This window comes from Cygnus atratus, chromosome 2 (genome assembly GCF_013377495.2).
Source record: "Cygnus atratus isolate AKBS03 ecotype Queensland, Australia chromosome 2, CAtr_DNAZoo_HiC_assembly, whole genome shotgun sequence".
Lineage (NCBI taxonomy): Eukaryota > Metazoa > Chordata > Aves > Anseriformes > Anatidae > Cygnus > Cygnus atratus.
In genome coordinates, this window is record NC_066363.1 from 140,212,410 (window position 1) to 140,233,282 (window position 20,873).

General features: G+C 36.3%; 1 protein-coding gene across 1 annotated transcript in view; it reads right to left on the reverse strand.

Moving 5' to 3' along the window:
* Positions 1 to 462: 462 nt before the first annotated feature.
* The window catches only part of LRP12 (LDL receptor related protein 12), a 52,860-nt gene continuing 32,449 nt past the window's right edge, over positions 463 to 20,873 (reverse strand). Inside the window, exons 3-7 of the mRNA XM_035546345.2 lie at positions 17,298 to 17,433; positions 15,210 to 15,412; positions 9,370 to 10,471; positions 8,614 to 8,746; positions 463 to 3,677 (exon numbers count right to left, since the gene is read on the reverse strand). Coding sequence (XP_035402238.1) covers positions 2,814 to 3,677; positions 8,614 to 8,746; positions 9,370 to 10,471; positions 15,210 to 15,412; positions 17,298 to 17,433 — 2,438 coding nt within the window. The 3' untranslated portion in view covers positions 463 to 2,813. The remainder of the gene's footprint in view (positions 3,678 to 8,613; positions 8,747 to 9,369; positions 10,472 to 15,209; positions 15,413 to 17,297; positions 17,434 to 20,873) is intronic.

Sequence of the window (20,873 nt, forward strand, 5' to 3'; positions counted from 1 at the left end):
TTGATTTTGGAAACGAAACAAGCTCTTGTAGCATCAGAGGCTCAGTCAGCCCCCTTAATACTTCAGTGCAAATCAAATGACCAAAAGAAGTGTGATAAGTGAAAAGGAACAATGACAAACTCCTTCAGTATCTAGAAAGCTTTACATGAGGAGAAAAAACTACCTCACAATAACCTACATTCTTTAAAGCTTTCAGATGAAAGTGATTTATTACAGAAAATAATTCCACAGTGAATCATCAACTTTTCTTCAAAATGCTACTAGCTCTGATGCAGAGCCAAACCAAGAATCATTTAAACAAAATGTTAGTTAAGCAGCTCCAAAATAAAATGAAAGGAAGTAACAGGACTTAAACAACTCTGTTAAAAAAAAAAGGTAAAACCAATCAGTACTGTATTAATCAGAGGAGATTTGATCACTCCCTTTAAAATCACTACGAAAAAAATCACTGCGACAAATAAGCCTCATACAAATATGGATTTTATTTACAATTTTTGAAATTCTCAATCAAATCCAACTTCTCAGTTTAATGTGTAGCATTTATCCTTTAAAACAAATCAAACATTGTATTCTTTTTACATCTGCAATATGGAGTCCATAGGTACATGCTATTTGGGGTATCTAATGGAACCACTTTAGATCACTTTACATACGTATGTAAGGTATTCTGTGAAGACTTCTTCTTCAAAATGCATCTGCCTCAGTGACAAACATTTCCGTAACCACTTTCTAATGATAATTCGTTAGGAAGATTTAAAAACCCAGTATTTTATACCAGGACATACTGTTCACATGTATTTCAGGGTGTGTTACCATGTTCATACTGCAAAATCGCCTGCTCCGTAAGCAATGCCACTGAAATCAGACTAAAGATTACCCACAGATTTAGATATTATTCAATGTGAATAAAAATGGCCATTGATGACTTTTACTTGGGTATGTGGAATTATGGGCCAATCTGTACCTGAACTGGTACCAGCGTGATGTGATCTGTTCTGAAAATTGAAACCGCATGGGTTATTAATAAAATCTTTTACAACTGTATTGCACATAAGCTCCTCAAAAGCACAAATCTACATAACTGTGTCCTGAACTCAGATTTTACCTACTAACTCTTGTGAATTAAATCAACCAGATGGTAAAATTACTTATTTTTCTCATCCCAGTGTCTGTGAATGAAGAGAAGAGGGAGAAGATATATACATTTTGGAATCCATTCGGTTATTTGTTTTTTTTCCGCATGTGATTTGTACTTCAGAGATGAGGATTTTTAAAAAGTAAAATAAAAAGCCAGACAGACCTTGGATTTATCTTTAAAAGTACCTCAAAAACATAACAAAAATTCAATTTAATTTTGATACGTATTAAAACATTTTAGTCAGTTGTGCCTGACAGCATAACACGACAGAAATGCACAAGACTTTAAACATGCTTTAAAATGACATTCAACAAAGTATTTAAAATTTAATAAATAGCATACAATCACACACAAATACATTTCATACTGGATCTTTAAGCCTACTAAAAACAGACTGGCAAAGAATAAATAAAACAGTAGTTGACATTTTTGTTTTTAAAAGGTGTAGATTCTTGTTGTCAAGCCAGTAGCCACATATTAACCTGCTTATCACAAAATTGGAAGTTATGAGCTTTTTCCATTGATCTGTTTTGCTCCAACATGTAGTATCATAAAAAAAATACATTGAAAGGGATTCTTTTTTAGAAAAACAACCAGTCTGCAACCAAGTAAACCAGTTTTTAAATACAATGAATAAATAGGGAATTAGTAAAGCAAATTCGATTGCAACAAAAATGCAACACCCCAAGAAAAGAGCCATGGGAAATATATAGCCATTGCAATATTAGACAATAATAGTACTTAAAGTGATAGTGCTTGTGCACTAAGCTCATTTAGAGACCTTAATATGATTTTAGTGCAAATCCCTTGAGTCCAAACAAGCTTTATACCCTACAGTATTAGGGAAAGATCTATTACCAGTTGGAACTTACTCTGTAGTGTATTTGTACATATCGGATATTTAAGGAACTAACACATATTGTAATATCTTCGGCCCTTTTTTACTTCAAATTGGAAAGACTAACAACTGGGGATTTTACATACTAATTGGCTGTACCATATTAGATTGCAGTTTAGGGAAGTCAGTGCTATAAAAGCTTTTGCCATCAGTTTATCTATTGTATCTAAGTTTCACAAATCATTGCATTTTGTACTTCTGAAAAAAAATGCTCCTGGAGAAAGTTTCTCCTCCCTTTAAATAAGTTCACATTATAATGAAATTCAAGAATATTTAGACAAAATGTATAAACTCAAAGAAAAGTACATATTTTACATCAACAATCATTACCAGCATTTAGTATATTAAGTTACAAGTATGTTGGCAATAATACAACAGAGTCAATTCCTAAAGGAAAATAATTCTGTACAAATTCACCTGTTAATACGGGGTTAAACAGGCAGCCAAATAAGTCTTGAGCGGCCATGTTTCTGTTTTGAACTACAGTACCAGGATAAACTAAATTTGAAACTAACTGGGATAACTTCAGTTTAAAGAGTAATCAGATTATACTGGATACACATACCGTGTATTCAGAGCCATTAAACGTTCACTCTAATAGTTCCATAAAGTCATCCAGTATAAGAAATGTTTAATCAACCACACAGTTGCTAAAATAGTTTTAACATAACGTTGTCCTGGATTTTTTTAAACTAAAAACTAGTTTTAACTGTGAAGTACAAAACAATGACAGATATTGCTCCAACTTGTACACAATCTTTCCTAAACAATCCGTACCTAGCAGAGTAATAATGCCTCATCGTCACTAGTTTCATTTTTCACTGTTGCTTCTAAGCAAGTGTCAGGTATCTGGGCAGTGTGTACGATGCCACAGCTCTCACAGGGGCCATCTCGACTGCATGACCTTACACCGTGATGTGTTGCACTGTAAGGCTGTCTAAGCCCTGGTCCTTGATCTGAGCTGAGATCAAGTAGAGGTCTTGAACAGTCATTCATGTCAAAGTCTGATGCTACATCAGAGACTGGAATTAACATTTCAACATCATCATCCTCTTCTCTTCCACTTACCCCATTATCAAGCTGTCTCAAAGGACTTTGGTTCTGATTCACTGAGCTCGATCTCCCTAACGTAAAGCGTACCCAGCGTAAGCCTTGAGTCATACGACTTAGCGCGCTAGTGAGCTGGTGACGTGCAGGACTTGTGCTTGGGGGCTCTACACTTGCCGCTTCTCTTCCACTATCCGTGTTACCACTACTGCCATTCTGAGCAGAGGAGCTCCCACATGCTCCTACTGTTGCTTCTATTGCTGTTGCAGGCGGGACTTTCTGAGGCAAGGTGGCAGCAACACCACCGACTGCTCCTGCTGTGTCTCTTCTTTCATTTTCTGTATCTGTATCATCAGATTCAACTGAAAACAGGCTTCTGTGAGTATTATTTCTTTCAGTTTCTCTACTAGTACTTTGACTGGCAACATCATCTCCATCTGCTGAGACTAGTGCCAGTGATCCAGAATGACGTGACCTTGCAAAATTAAAAATTCGATTCCAAATGTTACTTGATCTGCCAGCAATAGGAAGTCTGATGGAGGTAAATCCAAGTTGAGATCGCACTGCCAGTCTCAGGTTTTCCAGAACCGAAGCCTAAATGAGAAGACAAACAACAATGAAATGTTGACAATATGCTGGCACTGTTCACACAGAAGAATGACAACTATTGTGCCCAATGGCATATAATCACAAAGGTTAAATGTAGAGTCTTAAATATTAAAAAAAAACAACAGTCTTTAATATTAAAGATCTGGTATATGTAGCAATAGGTTATTTGAAACATAAAGCAGGTTTGACAGAAGCCTGGATTCTCTTGAGAAGAAAACATTATGACCAGGGAAATTAAGAGGAAATATGTGTAGAAGAAAAAGGGGAATAAAAAAGCAATGAAGTATATAAGGTACATTTTTGTCCAAATCAATGACCTCTAAAGAAAGGCAAAGTGAAAAAAGATGCACTATAACCTGGATATGGAACACTGATTACAGAACAGTAGAGCCACAAATCCAGTGCAGAAAGTATGGTACAGCAGGTATGCAGGATCTTTTACATACAGTCTTATCAAGAAGATAAAGTAGTCTCTGTGGACTTCAGAGAACGGTACATATTAACATGCCTCAAAACGTTTGGGATTTAAAGAAGAAATCCTCCAGAAACTCCTCAAGATATAACAGATGTGTCCATTTGTTGCCAACTACCATGGGGCTGCTTAGAGTAGAGATTAAATTAAATATCCTCTCCAGCAGAGATGCTTGTAGTTCTTTTCCCCCATTCTTGCATAATCATTTAATTCCAGTTTCAAGATGCTTTCATGCTTCTGTTTAATTAAAATTGTGTTCTAAATCATACGTTTCTCAAGTTTGGTATAAATTTTCTAGTCAGTTACGGAACAATACGTGCCTGAATTTTTCTGCTTAAAATCTTGTGCAACTTCTAAGTTGTAAGGTAAGTCTTAGTTGTAAGTCTTACGAGGAGCGGCTGAGGGAGCTGGGCTTGTTCAGCCTGGAGAAGAGGAGGCTCAGGGGCGACCTTATCGCTCTCTACAGTTACCTTAAAGGAGGCTGTAGAGAGGTGGGGGTTGGTCTGTTCTCCCACGTGCCTGGTGACAGGACGAGGGGGAATGGGCGAAAGTTGCGACAGGGGAGTTTTAGGTTGGATGTTAGGAAGTACTTCTTTACCGAAAGGGTTATTAAGCATTGGAACGGGCTGCCCAGGGAGGTGGTGGAGTCACCATCCCTGGAGGTCTTTAAAAGACGTTTAGATGTAGAGCTTAGCGATATGGTTTAGTGGAGTACTTAGTGTTAGGTCGGAGGTTGGACTCGATGATCTTGAGGTCTCTTCCAACCTAGAAATCTGTGTCTGTGTGTCTGTCTGTAACATGATCATACTAACACCTTTGGCTTGGGGTTCCCTTATTCAAAATTAGAGAAAATAATGCCTCAGCCAAGTAGCTCAGTTCTCAGAAACATTAGGGTAGAAAATCTGCCAGATGTCCACGACTCTGGAAGTATTCATTGCTGCATTGAATTACAGGATAAAATCCATATTCACATCCTTTTGTGTAAATTGTTTATTGTAAAACTTTTTTACAAAATATTGTGAATTATTGTAAAAACAAAATAGAATATTCTTTGGAACAGCCTTTTTTTTTTTAAAAAAAAGATTAACGTAACATATGTATACATTTCACTTTGTTTACAATGAACTTCAGTGATCTGACATCATCTTCAACTCCCTTCCATAGTCCTTCAGATGCCACAGGGCATACAACAGTATCCAAATAACACTTTCATGTACTTTCACCTACCCTCTTCCCTTCCAGTAATTCACAGAATTACATTTGAATTCAAGTATATAAATACATATGTTCAGTAGCCTTACTTTCAAAAGGTACTGGAGAGACTGCTCCCTACCCTCAAAAATCCAGTACTGAAGGCACACATCAGCTTTATACACAAAGCATTATATACAAATCAAAACAACCAAGGAACTTTAATTGTTCAAAACTATTGTACATGCATCAATATTTGCATCAGTATTTTTAAGGAGTATGAAATCATAGTTACATTGAAAGACTAAGAAGCATCTACATGTTATGTGTTACTATGGAAGACGGCCACGAATTCCATTATATTCGAATTAAAATAAAACAAACCAAAACTATACCCAAAACAATGACAACTAGCTAATTTAACTCAACTGATAAATGAATTTCTGTAATTGCATAGCTTTTTAAAAGCTTCAGTAACAACCCCTGACTTATAGCCACTCCATATCTGTATTTTTCAGAGAATTGTCCTTGCTATCAAGAGATTTGATTTTTAGTAAAAACCAAGATCTTTAGGCAATCGTTGTGGGGTTTCATGATGAAAAACAGGACTGAGCAAACTAAGTTCACCTGAAAGTCTTGATTATTCCTAAATATGTTCACATGCACCAAATCTGAAAAACCTATACAGGGTAGGCATGTGTAGGAAACATTGTTTTGTTCCAAGTTGCCTGTACCAGAGGAATTACGTATCTGGGCGTAGCAATTGCACTCTCTTAACAGACTTTCTTGACCTAGCCCTACTTTAGGAGACTTGTGAGAATAGCTGCATCACAGACTGGTGAAGTTTAATTTCTTTTGAAAAAATTTCTTTGGAAAGTTGCTCTCCATTTTTTATTTTTAAAGTCACCTTTAAGTACTGAAAGGCCGCAAGAAGTCTGCCTAGAGCCTTCTCTTCTCCAGGCTGAACATCCCCAGCTCTCTCAGCCTTCTCCATAGGAGAGGTTCTCCAGCCCTCTGAGGATCTTCCTCACCTTCCTCTGGACCCACTCTAACATCCACAACTTTCTTGTGCTGGGGGCCCCAGACCTGGATGCAGTTCTCCAGGTGGAGCCTCACGAGGGCAGAGCAGAGGAGGACAATCACCTCCCTCAACCTGCTGGCCATGCCTCTGGTGATGCAGCCCAGGATGCAGTTGGCCTTCTGTGCTGCAAGCGCACACTGCTGGCTTGTGTCAAGTTTTCCATCCACCAACACCGCCAAATCCTTCTCTGCAGGGTTGCCCTCAATGAGTTCTTCTCCCAGTCTGTACTGATGTCTGGGATTGCCCTGACCCAGGTGCAGCACCTTGCACTTGGCCCTGTTGAACCTCATTAGGTTCACATTGGCTCACTTCTCAAGCTTGCCCAGGTCCCTTTGGATGGCATCCCTTCCTTCTGGTGTGCCAAATGCACCACTCAGCTTGGTGTCATCTGCAAACTTGCTGAGCGTGCACTTGATCCCACTGTCTATGACATTGATAAAGATATAAAACAGCACTGGTCCCAAAACAGACAGCTGAGGGACACCCTTAATTTCAGAAAAAGAATACAGCAAGCCAAACCCATAGGGGTACAGAATTGTTTTCAAGCTTAAACATGATAACCCATCCAGTAAGAATCAGTGATTCTATAGCATGCATTATTAGCATTCTTTACGAAGCTCATGTGCTTACAAAAATATTTGTTAGCCCTAGAAAGAAGAGCTTGTTTTCCATTCAAATGACCTTTCTATTGCCAATTTATCTACTAATAAATTTTCACAATGTATAGTTTTGGGTCTGCTTTCAAAGTCTCTCATACCAACTGCAATTTTTTTCTTCCTTTACTGTATAAAATCATTTGTGATGGATCACAATCCCCAATTTGTACCATTTACCTAAGCAGCAGAGTAATAGCAAATGTGCTATAGGGTAATGCAATCTACTTTTGAAGAAATTTTTAATTAAAACGTTAAGATCATATAGATGGAGTAGGAAGAGAAATGTAGGCATGAAATGAAGATAACAGTAGAAGAGATAAAAGAATAGCATGTATCTTCATCAGTGGGGAATCAGTACAATCACATACAGCTTCTCTAGACACCTACTTCATAAAAAGAACAGACTACAACAATAACCGCAACACAAGACAAAGAAGTCAGTCAGTCAAGTGAGAAAAAAACAGAGGTGGGACAGAGTAAGGAAGCAAAAGACTACGGTCACCCACATCCCAAAGCTGACAGAAGGCACACAGAACAGCACATGGTCACCGATCAGAAAGAACACAGGACATGTGATGAGGACACAGTTAACTGCTGTTAGCTCTGTATCACCATAAGTAATCCTTGCAAGACTACTTGGTTTCAAACATCCTGCTTCTTGTGAACATGCACGCATGAAATAATAAGTGAAATCCATGGCAGAGTAAGTGTAATGAAATCAGTTCCACTTAAAATAGAGAAAACTCTCCCCTTATGGTGTTGTAATGGTTTTTCTTACCTGCCCACCAACACTAGCTAACAGTAAACTTTGCTGTATTAAATGCAACACATAACACAGCTTAATACCAATACTAGCACAGCACTACAGCAAGATTCCTAGACTTTTCTTCTATTTCACACAATAGAATATTTTAACCAAATGCCAAGTTATTTTTTTAATGGAAAAAGCTGTTTTGATAGATATTTTCCTTAGGCCAATTAAAATTGTGCTAATGCTACCTATGAGTATCAAGATGGCCAGATGAGATTAACTCCTACATACTCACTTTTACTTTGTTACTTTGCCATTAATTTTATATTATAGCCTTGCCTTTACCATCATTTTTTCCAATGCATAGTAGGCTTGATCATACCTAAACACATATGCACAGTGGATGTGTGTATAATGGTTTTGCATACTCTAATCTTTCCCAAATTTTCAAGTGCTAGCTTGCAATCTTAACTTCCACAACATAATACAGAACATACAGTTGGGTCTATCACTCTACACTAACTTTTTCCAGCAAGAATGATTCTATACTGTGCATTACTGGCCTTCAACAATAAAAAAATTCTGCAAATTAAACTGTGTGGTGCTACCATTATTATGATTTGTCCAACAGCTAATCGTTAGTATAATACTAATCGGCATGAAAGGAAGAAAAGGAAATGCTATAAAACAAACAAAAAAGGACAAGGAATGCAAAATAGATTTTAGTATCTTTAAATTTTGACTAGTCTGCCTGATTTTTGGAGTCTTACCTGGTTTGGTGAACAAACAGGAAAATCTTCAACTGGTGGAATTAAACCCTGGGCAATTAACTGTCCATAAGACGGAGGAGCTTCTCTTCTTAACAGTTCAGCCTCAACCCTTGACAAGTGAGTTTCAAATGATCTTTCAAAGAGAAAAAAAAATCATAATACATGAAACTATGATAAAGATTTAAATCTGAGAGTAAAACTGTATCAGACTATTCTAAAATAACAGCTTTCAGCAGATTAAATTTTATAATTTTAATTGAAATGTAATTGTCAAAATGTCGATTTAATTTATTCAAAATACAGTAAGTCCTTGCAGTCATTCCCATGGGTCTGTCCAGATCATAAAAGAACAAAAAAAAACACCACCCCTGCAACAATAAATTCCTAAGAAAATGCATTGGCTAAATATAAGAGACACCATTATAGATGCTAAAAATATTTTTAAAAAGTGAAGAGTGAGTAATCATGGCATGACAGAGTCTACAACAGAAGAAAAATTGTTAGACAGAATTGAAATATTAACTGCAAAAATGAAGCATTTCTACATTTTCTTTTGGGTAATAACGTAAAAACAGTTAAATGATCAGAATACTTCTATCCCCTTTCAACTAACCTCTTACTGTCAAAGAGAAACAAACCTTTAGAAAACACATGAAAAAATAATTGTATGCGAATAAGTGTTTCAAGTGATGTTTCAACAAAAGATATGAAAGCATTTTAAAAATTTAAGTAACCGAGTCCATCTGTTCTACTTACCTTCGCTCAAACATCCTGAGTGAGTACAATTTACAAGTACATCCCAGTGCAATGACAAGCAGCAGTCCGCAAATAAGACTCCCAATGACAGCTGCAGTTATTACTCTAGTGGGCACAATGACTGGGCAATTCTCTTCATCACTGCCATCACCACAGTCATCTTGAGAATCACAAACCCAGCTCTCAAACACACAGCGGTTATTTTTACAATGAAAATTTCCTGGCTGACAGAAGAAACAATTTTTTTCATCTGAACCATTAGGGCAATGATTCTGGTAGTTGCAGCGATCTGAACGGGGGTAGCAAACACCATTTCGAGAACAGGGAAACTCATCTCTTTGGCACATGGTGCAGTTGGTTTCATCCCTTCCATTTGGACAGTGCCAGTAGCCATCACAGCGTTGCTGCTCCGTGTAGCAACCCCAGTTTCCACCACATGGAATTTCCCAGGGCAAACAGAAGCCATCCACTTGATAGGTGGCATTGAATCCTCTTGCAGCATTCACTTTGTCAGCACAAAAATGCACTCTTATCTGTCCTGAGGATGAAACAACCGTGAGGGGAGCATGAGAGTCAAACGCTGTTAGCACACGCAACAGCCTCCGTGGATTCTCTTCTAATCCATCATATATTTTGACATAGTCTCCATAGCCTGTACCATCAAGTTTAAAATCCGTGAATCGCAAAATTACTTTGCGATGATCACCAGTGTCTATCAGCCAGGTGCAGTTGCTTCCAGGTGGATAGAAGTCAGGATAGTTGGGAGAACTGAAAGTACCATAAAAGTATTTTAACCACTGTCCACATGTTGGCACATCACAGTCTATTTCATCTCCTAGGTCAAGACAATCGATGTTACCATCACATTTTAAAGATTCTGGAAGGCAAGTGTAAAGCTTGGTGAAGCGAGAAAGACACTGGAACTGATTGTTAGCACAAGGTTGAAAGGGAGAAACTGTTGGAGGATTAGCTTTGGCACAGATTTCTTCGTCAGAGTTGTCTCCACACTCATCCATATTATTACACTTCCAAGCTTCTGGAATACACTTCCCATTAGCACAATGAAACTGGTCACAATCACAACTTGGTTCATCAGACTTTCCTGGGGAAGAAGGGAAAAAGAGTTATAAAACCACTAAATTCTAAAGAAAGAGAATGATTTGTGGTTTGTGTTGCATATTTATTTGCTGCACCAAGTAGATCACAATGGCAAAACAACTATTTAAAATCTCTGTAAATCATCACAGCTTTCAATGTTTCAAGATAAAGCAGCTTTTGAAGCCTACGTTCTGTGAGCACATCAGCATGAGCGCCATTCTTAGCTATGTTCAGTTAAATAACTTTAACCTATGCAAGAAAACAATGCTGTCATGGTGATCGAAAAACCCAGCTTCTAAGGTGCAAAAAATACGTCAGGAAAAGACTGTTTCTCTTCTCGTACATGCTAACTATAGAAACGTTTTGTCCTGTAGTCACCTCCTCAAATTCCTTCTCCTAAAAGCAGTTTGTCCTCTCTTCCATTTTCACAGGTTCCTACCTTATACCTTGTACATAGGGATCTATAGCAGGAGAGAAGCTGACAGTTGAAGGTCACTTATTACCCCCCAACCTAAGACAGAAATTTCTCTCCTCACTCTCTTCCCACTGTCTCCTCTTGGCTGTCCTCCAGCAATCAAGAAAGAAGATTGCACTGAAAAGCACAAACATACACTTGGCTAAGCATACAATTATGCCTTAAACATTAAGGATGCAAGTATTGGTCCAGAAAGTACAGATTTTTATTTTTTTTTAATCCTGAAAAAAAGTTAAGACACACCTTTATTTATAAAAATGTGGTCTGGTGGCTACTACCACACTTGTAACCAACATTTTTTTTTTTTTTTTTGCCAGGATTCATTTATTAAGGTTCCATCCATGTTGAACAATGAAGAATGCCTCAGAAACAATTTATTTAATCTCTGTAACAACTTAGCTGAGTCAAATACCCCGTATCATTCAAAATCACTAAACTCCTGAAGATGATGGTACAGACTGTAGAACGGGCTATAAAACAAACTGCCACGGTCAATCCTCAAAAAAAACCATTAAAAAAATCTGCAATGCAAATGGTCCTAGACAGCAGTAATTCAAGCAATAATTTAGACAGATACATACTAAATCTAAATAACACTGTACTTATGGTTTTAAAAAAGAAACAGGACAGGGGCAACGATGATGAACTTACTGAAATGCAGACTTTCCCAAGAGAAGCGGGGGTTCTATCTTGCTTTACAACATAAAAAATCAGATTGGAAGGGATCTCTGGACATCACCTAATCAAATAATCTGCTCATAACAAGACTAAGTGAAGTTTGGTTGGGTTGTCCAGGGCCTTATCCAATCAAGTATTTTCAAGGTTCCAGTGCTGAACCACTCAAACTGATAAGACTCCTCATACCTAAGTCCTGATTTCCCTTGCTGCAACTGATCTGCTGTGATAGGTCAAGTCACATCACATCTGTGTTTTTTTTCCACTATTTCAGTAATGCTTGGAAAGCATTAAAAAGAAATATGCTACCTTAAAAGAATCAACTTAAAAAAAAAAAAAGATGCAATAACAATATCAGCATTTGAAACATCTCACAAATGCTAAGGCTTTTAAAAAATGAGTACAGGAAAATGTGGAACCAACAAGGGTGATAATGTTAAGATCAATGCTCAAGAGTATTTAAGTCAACAAATTCACTGGTGATTAAGTTTTAGAAAATTCTTATTTCATAAAAAAAAACAACAAAACCACACAAGAACAGATCTAGTATAAATGATATGATCTGCTTGTTCTGATACACACACAGCATGTGTAATATTAGCATGGCAAATACTTAGGATGATCCTGGACTTTGAATGTGAAACTTGTACACATGAACTCACTCCTAGACTGATCATGACAGTCCTATCACTGTGGGCCATAGGTAGAGGGCAATACAGTATCATATGCATAAGAGTTGGTGAACTTGTTCAAGTACTGATTATAGTCTAGCTCACCGTTTCTACTTTGCAGAACTCTGAAAAATGTTGAGTAGAAAAATATAACACAGAGCTGTAAACATTCATGGCAATATTGCAGTAATGAAACAAGATACAATTTCAACTTAAACACTTCTTCTGTAGGCTTTTAAACTTCCCAGAAAAGAGCAGCCTACTTGACCCTGAGTTAGCATTTTTAATCAATGATCCTTGAGTCATTACATCAGGAAATCTTAGTTACGAATCAAACATTAAGTGATAAAATAATTAGGAATATGCACAAAATAAAACTATCCTTGCAAGTTATACCTCAAAAGACATTGGGATAGGACAAGATAATCAGCAAAAACTCAAGTGCAGTTGTAGCCAAAGGACTAATGCAATTCTTCCATGTATAAGGGAACATAAACTTCTTTACCTTTATTAACGCTATTTTTCACTAAACATCAATGACTATTAGTAATCTCTGACCCATTAGGATACACATAACGGAGACAGAGGGAAGACAAAGTGATCACAAAATTTTACCTTATGGTCAAGACATACATGGAATTTTTTGTTGTTTTTGTTTAAAATGAAATATGGATATTTTCCTTAAAGATGTTATCTACTTCCACATCAGATTTTAAATGCAGGGCTCCCTAATGGTCCTTTTTAGAACTGTGATCTCTATTGCTTCTATCATTTCAGTACAAGTAAACCTAAAGAGCATCTGTGCACACAAGTAATACTTTTTTACCCCCTTTTTCTTCAATCAAATGCCACCTTTAAGAAGTGCCCTAGAAACATTGAAATAGATAGTCTGGTGAGGTGCTAAACTGAGCACTACTGCATAACAATAGTGAGGAGAAATCAAAAACCACAATGGCACAACCGAACGTATAGCAAAAACATAGCTGGTATTTCAGGAGTCTCCTTTTCACACTGCAAAGCAGAGGCAATTAAAAGATTACTCAAGCAGATTTTTCAACTGTTATCTCACACACAGGACACTTCACCATTTTAGAGGACCACCCTGATCTCTGAAACACAATACTACCATCTCAAATATAAAATACTTACCAAGTATCATATCTAGTATACAGACCAATATCAAGCCAATTTCAGTAGGATCATTTTTAAAAATATACATTTAAACTATTAAAAATACATTCAGAAACAGAGGATTAAATTATCTGTTGAGGTGTTAAGCTGAGTACTATTGCATGATGCTAGCAAGAAGAAATCAAGTAACATAAGAAAAAAATGCTTATTGAAATGTTATAGCTTCTTCCAAAAGGGGGTTACATAGTGAAATTGTTTCAAGATTAGAGGAAAAGACTGAAAAGGATTTTCAAAAAACTCTATTACGCCTGTGGCTTGCGCCCCCCGCCAATCCACACCCCTATCCAAAATGTTCTTCTTGCTCATAACCCCCCAGGCAGGAACTCTACCTTTCCTCTGAGCCACTGAGATAAGTGGGGCAGAAGCCAATGCCCAGCACAGGGTGTCTGTGGGCAGTTAGCAGAAACAGTAGTGAAGGATTACTGATTAGGCAGTAACTTTTTCTTCCGGTCATGCTTTTTGATGAGACAGTAAGCAAAAAATCCTGGTGGAATATTGACCTGAAAGCTGAGTCTGCATCAAAAGCATGGCTGCATTACTTCGCCCCAGCCTTGCTAAACTGCAAGGAGCTGAAGCATAGAGGGAACTTTTTCATAGGCTTCAAAATGTGTGATAGAGGGGTAAGCCCTCCTGGGAACTTTAGGTTTGAAAAAAGAGCTCTGACAGGGTGAAGGAAGCCATTAGAAAGAGTGCAGAATACAGAACGGGCAAACCTGGGTCAGAGTACAAAAGATTGGTACTTTTACCGAGGCTTGGTGAAGTAGTTTTGAACATGGGTGGCTGTGGATAGGTGTAAGAGAATATGAGTTGTTTCACATAGGAGAGGAATTGAATGCAGGTGTGCAGAGATCTGGAGCATGTCAGAGTATGGAGTATGAGCAAGAAAATACAAAATATTAATACAAACACATTACAAAAGCAAAGAAGAATCTAATCCAGTATTTCTTATGACGAAGACTCAGAACACCACGATCATGCTATTATATAAAATCCTACAGCCTCATAATGCCAGAAAACAGTTTTGAACTAGCCCTTATTAATGACTGGCTTCCTCCTCTCTCTCTGGGCAACAGCTACTAGAGCAAAAATTGCACACAAAACAGTCTCAAAGTATTACTGTTGGTAACTAGCTTATATTGCATGCTTGAATTATTCAAGAAAAAAGTAACTTGTACAAAACCATGTCTGTACTTGGCTAAAGTACATTATCATAAATGTATAATTTATTGTTATATTTAAAGAGATTATATATACCAGAAATAGGAAAAAAAAGATACGATTTCTGTGAGAAGTGTAAATAAACAAACCAAACAAAAAAATACATAACCAACCACACTATTTCTTCCTTCTCTTGCCATACTTACGCAACTCAGAAGTCTACCCAACTATTTAACAAACTGATTTTATTCTGACGGAAAAAAATCAAATCTTAGGCTATGTGGAAAAAAACAAAGAACATATTCCATTTACCTAGTATTAACTGATTTTTTCCCCCAAATCATTCAGTTTATTAATTCTGAGTATTATTGTAAATGTTATAATTCCATATATATTCCATATATATTCCATATATATTCCATATATAAGTCATATTTTCCCTGATTTCAATAAGGCCTGAACTGACTACAGGAAATGCATATAATGCACCCTACTACAAGGAAATAGATCTTAAACCAGAAAAGAAAACCCATGAAACTGTAAAGTTGTACTAGGTATCACTTGAAACATACCAGCAAAGTAGGCTAATCTGAAGCCTTTTCTGGAGATGCTGTCATCTGAATGAAATCTGATCCAAACATGATCCTGTGAAGAGATGTATGGTGAAGGAATGGAGGAGCCACACGCTCTATAGCCTTCAATATTCTTGTAGCTTCCAATTGTCAACCAATCTGAGCTGCATCGGCGTGATCCCTGAACATCAAAATCTTGAAAGCTGAAAGAGAAGAGAGGTCAAAATTGCTACTGACCTGGCTATTAACCCAACCAAGCTGATGAAGTACTATACATAAAAATGGAAATTAGCTGAAAGTACTCTTCTGGTCTGAAATAAAAATAATGGCTTTTCTATCCAGGTAAGAATACAATTCAACCTTGTGGTGTTAATACTCTTATGTTATAAGGGCTGCAAGAATCCATTCTGTCAACCACAGTATTGCATTTACTACTCTAAAAGCTCAGTTTTGCTAAAATAAATAAATAAATAATCTTTCACTTTAATGAAAAATTTTAAATAATTCTATGCATGAAATTGCATTTTGAACCTCATTTAATGATTTTCATATGCTACTAAGTGATTTTATTTAAACTGAATTTCAGCAGAACTTTAGCTAATGCTACACTTTGCCAATGACATGACTTGACATTGCAAGTCCAGCTAAATTGTTCAAAAACTACTATTTAAGATAAGAGTTGCCCTCAGTTGCACTGCTCAGTTACCCAATGGATATGTCATGGAAGATATTACCCAAGCTTTGACTACAGCTATATAAAGGCATGCTGCCATGGTAATGAAGTGCAAAGGGGAGATAGTCTAGGCAAAGCAGGTCAGCACAGACAACAGAGCTGTAAACCTGAAATGAAACGTGAAATGTATGCTAGGAAGATGAGTGAAAGAAAACAATGTGAGAGAAAAAAGAAGTTTTAATAAAAATAAATTGTATGACAGATTTTAGAAAGCATTCTAATAGATGTGCACTTCTACCTACTCTACATTGGGTTAATGACAGTTTAACATTTAGTAGAAAGATTGTTTAAATTCAAAAAAAATTAAAGGAGTAACTGATGTCAAAGCAGATACTTCCTAATGAAGAGTTTCTTCTTACTCAGCAGGTCTGTATTAGAAAGGGTTTCATAATCAGTAGTATGAGCTGCCTATGAAACAGTACCAATTTGTATCCTGATGCTAGAACAAACCTAGATTTCCTGTGTGGCATTTATAGAGAATGAACTGATGAGAACTTGTGCAACTTTTTATATTACTTCTTTCCAAATGTTACAAGGTATCTGAAACTGTGGAGTCAGCACTTCCAAAACCACAATTTTATCTACTGATTTACTGTTTATTCCCTGTTACTTTTAAGCACACCACGAGATTTTGTAGTAATGAAGCATTAGAGAATTGCCCATACACATTTTTGAATAAAAGATTCTTATATTTCAGAGAAATTAAAGAGTTCAAATAAATGAGCATACAGAACATACTTATTCTGGTTTTCAACTCTGCAGTTTTGAAAATATACTTGGGATGGGGAGGAATGGGCATGACAACACCCAGCTTAGCAAGAAAATGATCAACTTTAGCTTTATAACATACCTTTTAATACTGACAGTTACAATATGTCACAATATATTATAAAATATATATGAGCATTTTGATTATAGTCTTTTAAAATTAAGAAAAAAAAGCTAGTCACTCTCTCATTAACTTATGTAAATTTAGAACCATATTTATAGAAGCACTCATATTTGTCCCAGCTTTACTATTCTTCAGAAAGAGTTAGCTCTTGCTTCCATACTACTGGATGGAAATGGATGCTATTTCAATCATCTAATAGCTCTTACTGCTTTCAACAGAAGTTGTGAGTTGTCATAATTTGAAAAAAAATAATTTTTATCCCTATACATAGGAGCATAGAAGGTTCAGAAAACAAATGCTACATGGCTGTGTTGAGTAACTCAAAGGTTAAAAAAAAAGGGACAAAATGGAAATCCTACATTTACAAGGAGGATAGAGGAAATTATTGCATACAACAAACCAGTTAAAAATACTTAGTCAGTACTTCTTCAGTCCATGCAGTTAATACAGGAACCACCATTACCTGATAGTAATGATCTCCCCTGGGTTTGCATGGATGTACCAGCTACAGTTGATTCGGGCAGGATACTCAGACGGCCACCCTGGACTTGTGATTGTCCCACTTGGTGATCGAATTTGTTCTGGAATATCTCCACAAGCTAAAAAATATGCATATAGAAAGCACACAAAAAGCAATTTGATTAATTTTTAAACGGCAGTAGGACAAAATCAATCATCAGCACTTACCAGGGAAAATATCACACCAAGTTAGATGAGGTAGCAGTAAAAACAAATGTCTAAAGTAGCTGCTAATGGACAAAGGCCATAATAAGTCAGTTGGAAGATGTCTTCCAACTTTTCCAGTGCAGAAGCTTGTACTATTATCAGTTAGCATACCACAGATTATTACGTTTAAAAATATATATTAATACACACTGACTTTGACATCTTTATTCAGTGAAATATTTAGTATTTCTTAATCTTATTTTTTAGCCCTCACAAAAATTTGATTCAATGTAACTATGCATTTACACCTTATACTGACAAATGCCTTGGAAAGTGAGAAATAAATTAAAGCAAAATAATCCAGTAGCTGAAATTTCCTGTCTTACAAAGACACAGTGCCCACCCATAATTTAAATATGGCCTTCCAGACCTTGGCATGGAAGTGATCTTCTCCCACAAGATTCCCAGCTCTTGGATGGCAAACAGCACTTATTGCAACATACTTTGTTTACAAATATTAAGTTAGGTTTACAAGAATTTATTTTTAAGAGGGACTTGCATAACTACATTTCTGGTAATGGACTGGGAAGCTTTTATTTATAGGACCAATTCTATGCAACCAGAGTAACTGAACCATTTGTATTTGTACTTTATTATAGGAGTATCTTTCTGCAATGGCCTTAACTCAGCTGGCTTCTTTCTTTCACTGGAGCGTTCTTAGTGTTGCTAATTTTATTTGAAGTAATGTTCTTATTAATTTTGTGTTTGTTTTTTTTTTTTTCCTCCTTAATAGCCTTATATCCAACAGTTGTCATATAAAATATTCACAACATTCACATAGATAGGAAGGCCAGAATGCTCTCACTACAGTGCTTGAAATTATGACCCTGTTAAGTTTCAGAGGCCAGAAAACATATTCAAAATAATTGCCCACCTTTCTTTTATTTTAAACTTTCATCACTGCTCATCCAAAACTTGTGGACTCTGTAAGTTTACTGGTAAAGCCAACAGTTATGCAAAGAAGTAGTTTAAAGAAAAGAACTGTGACAAATTGGGAGGCATTTTCATCATTGTCTGTCGAACAAGAACTTTAGAATGTTTAAAATTTTCAATATATGTTTGATTAAAATGACAAATCAGAACTGGCACAGTGAACAAATATGTGTAAGAATAAACTGCACTTGTAAAAATATAATTACTAAAATTACGTTGCAATAATGTAAACAGGTTATTCCTTTTGTTTTCATATCTTTAATCTACAATCAAGTTTTTAGATAATTTTTCAAGAGTACAGAGATCTGAAATTATTGAACAACTCTAATACAATGTAATACAAAGTTACATTTCTATACGATTATTATCACTTACAAATATTTTAATGTAGTATAACTAATGTATTTCTAAAAATAGGTTTAAAAGGATTAAAAGACAAAAATGCTGTCATATGCCAACGTTTGCTGCATTAGCTTGAATACATGAAGTTAGAAACACAAATAAAACTTGGTAAATTTACTGTTTTCAACTGGTGTTTTAAAACAACATTGCTTTAAGAAGTTTTTCAAATGTTTCTTGTTAGAACATAATTCATGCTGCACAGTGAAGTACCTTGGAAAGAAAAAGTCTCGAAATACAGAAAGATAGAATTTGATTTGAATAGTTAATTAACTATTCACTCTAAGCTTTCTTGTTTTAATTTCCAGAAGGCCCTATAGGTGGTGCTCGAACACCACGGTATTTTGGAACACTACCCTTGCATGAGCAACCTGGATACATTTTGCATCTGTTCAGACAATAAATGGAAGGACTGGAAAGAAAAACTTCACAATTGAATGTTGCAATAAAAAATAATTTTTGACTGGTATGAAACTAAAACACATGCAAAAAAAAAGTTAAAGCATGTGTAAAATGTTTTGTACCAAGCTTACAGATGTTGGCAAGCAATTCCACACACTATTTGGTTGGTACTGATATAGAGCTCAGCTTAAAAGAAACCGCCTTCAGGTGAAATTTATATTATTAGAGCATTCATCTGGTTTTGGATGTTTACGCACTAACATGTTAGATTTTGCTATCAAAAACCTCTCAGGAAGCTTTTAAATTTGCCTGACAACATGAGAGAGGATAACCTCATCCTAGAGCATCAAAATAATCCACTCAACATATGTTCATTCAATTTTACAAAGTTCACCTCTGAAGACTTCAGCACGCTATAAATATACGTATAGCATGTGTTTGCTGAATAGAAACCTCCAAACACAGCTATCAACTGTAAATTACTATGCAATTAGTTTTGCAACTTGCTATGCTGGCACAGCGCTGACAGCTACCATTTCTCAGTCCAGTCCCTACAGTAGTACAAGCAGAAACTTTTACTTGTTACACAAGCTTGGAAGAAATTCCACAGAGAAAGCCTGTATAACCAAGCTGGTGTTTTCAAAGCACCCTGAAAAGTTCTAGTTTTACTAATATTCAAGCTTCTTTGTCCCCCTGTACCCACCTTTTTTTTTTTTTTCCTTCAGTACCAGCTGTCTCCCTACACTTTCTGTATTTTCACTTCAGATGGCTTCCCCTCTCTTTCCACTGAAGCTACCACTAAAGAGCTGAGGGCAAAACGTGACCATTTTCAGCCTTGTCTAATATAGGAAGAGAAGCAGAACAAGGATGGCATGAGGAAGCAAGGATGAACACAGGCACTAAAACACAGGGTGAAACAATACGCTGAGATAGAAAAGTCGAACTGAAGAGTGTGCATACGACAAAGTGGGGGTTCAAGAAATAAAAGGAAATGGACTTGAAAAGGGAATTGCAACTACCTGAACTGAAGGTTCAGGTAAGCTCAATGGCTCAATGTACCTCCATACCTGATATACATTCATGCACTAAAATCTCTTTCCTACAACTAAGGAGACAACAGAAATCTCTTACGTGCTTGAAAACTTTATAGAAGTCATATATATGTGTGTCTGTGTGCGCGCGCGTATATATATATCTATGTTAAGGTAGAAGCTGCACTTCAGAAGTGCTGTCATCTTGAGAGTAATTTCTCAGGAAGATTTTTTAAAATCAAGTACAACCTTCTGAAATAAAACAGTTGTAAAGGGCATCTACTTTATAAAGATAATATCAAACCTTTTAAATCAACTCCTAAGCCTTTTAAATCAATTCCTAAGCCTCTGCTTAACTAGGATGTTTCTTCTAAAGCTTTCGACAAAAATATAATTTAACATATATTTTATTAATCTGTTTGTAGCCACGAATAATGTGAGCAACATCGAGAAGGCCAGAGACTCAAAAAAACAATTCAGGTGATAGCGCATAAAGCTAAACATTTTCCCCTGAACTGGAGATTTTGCATTTCTAATTTCCATTGCTA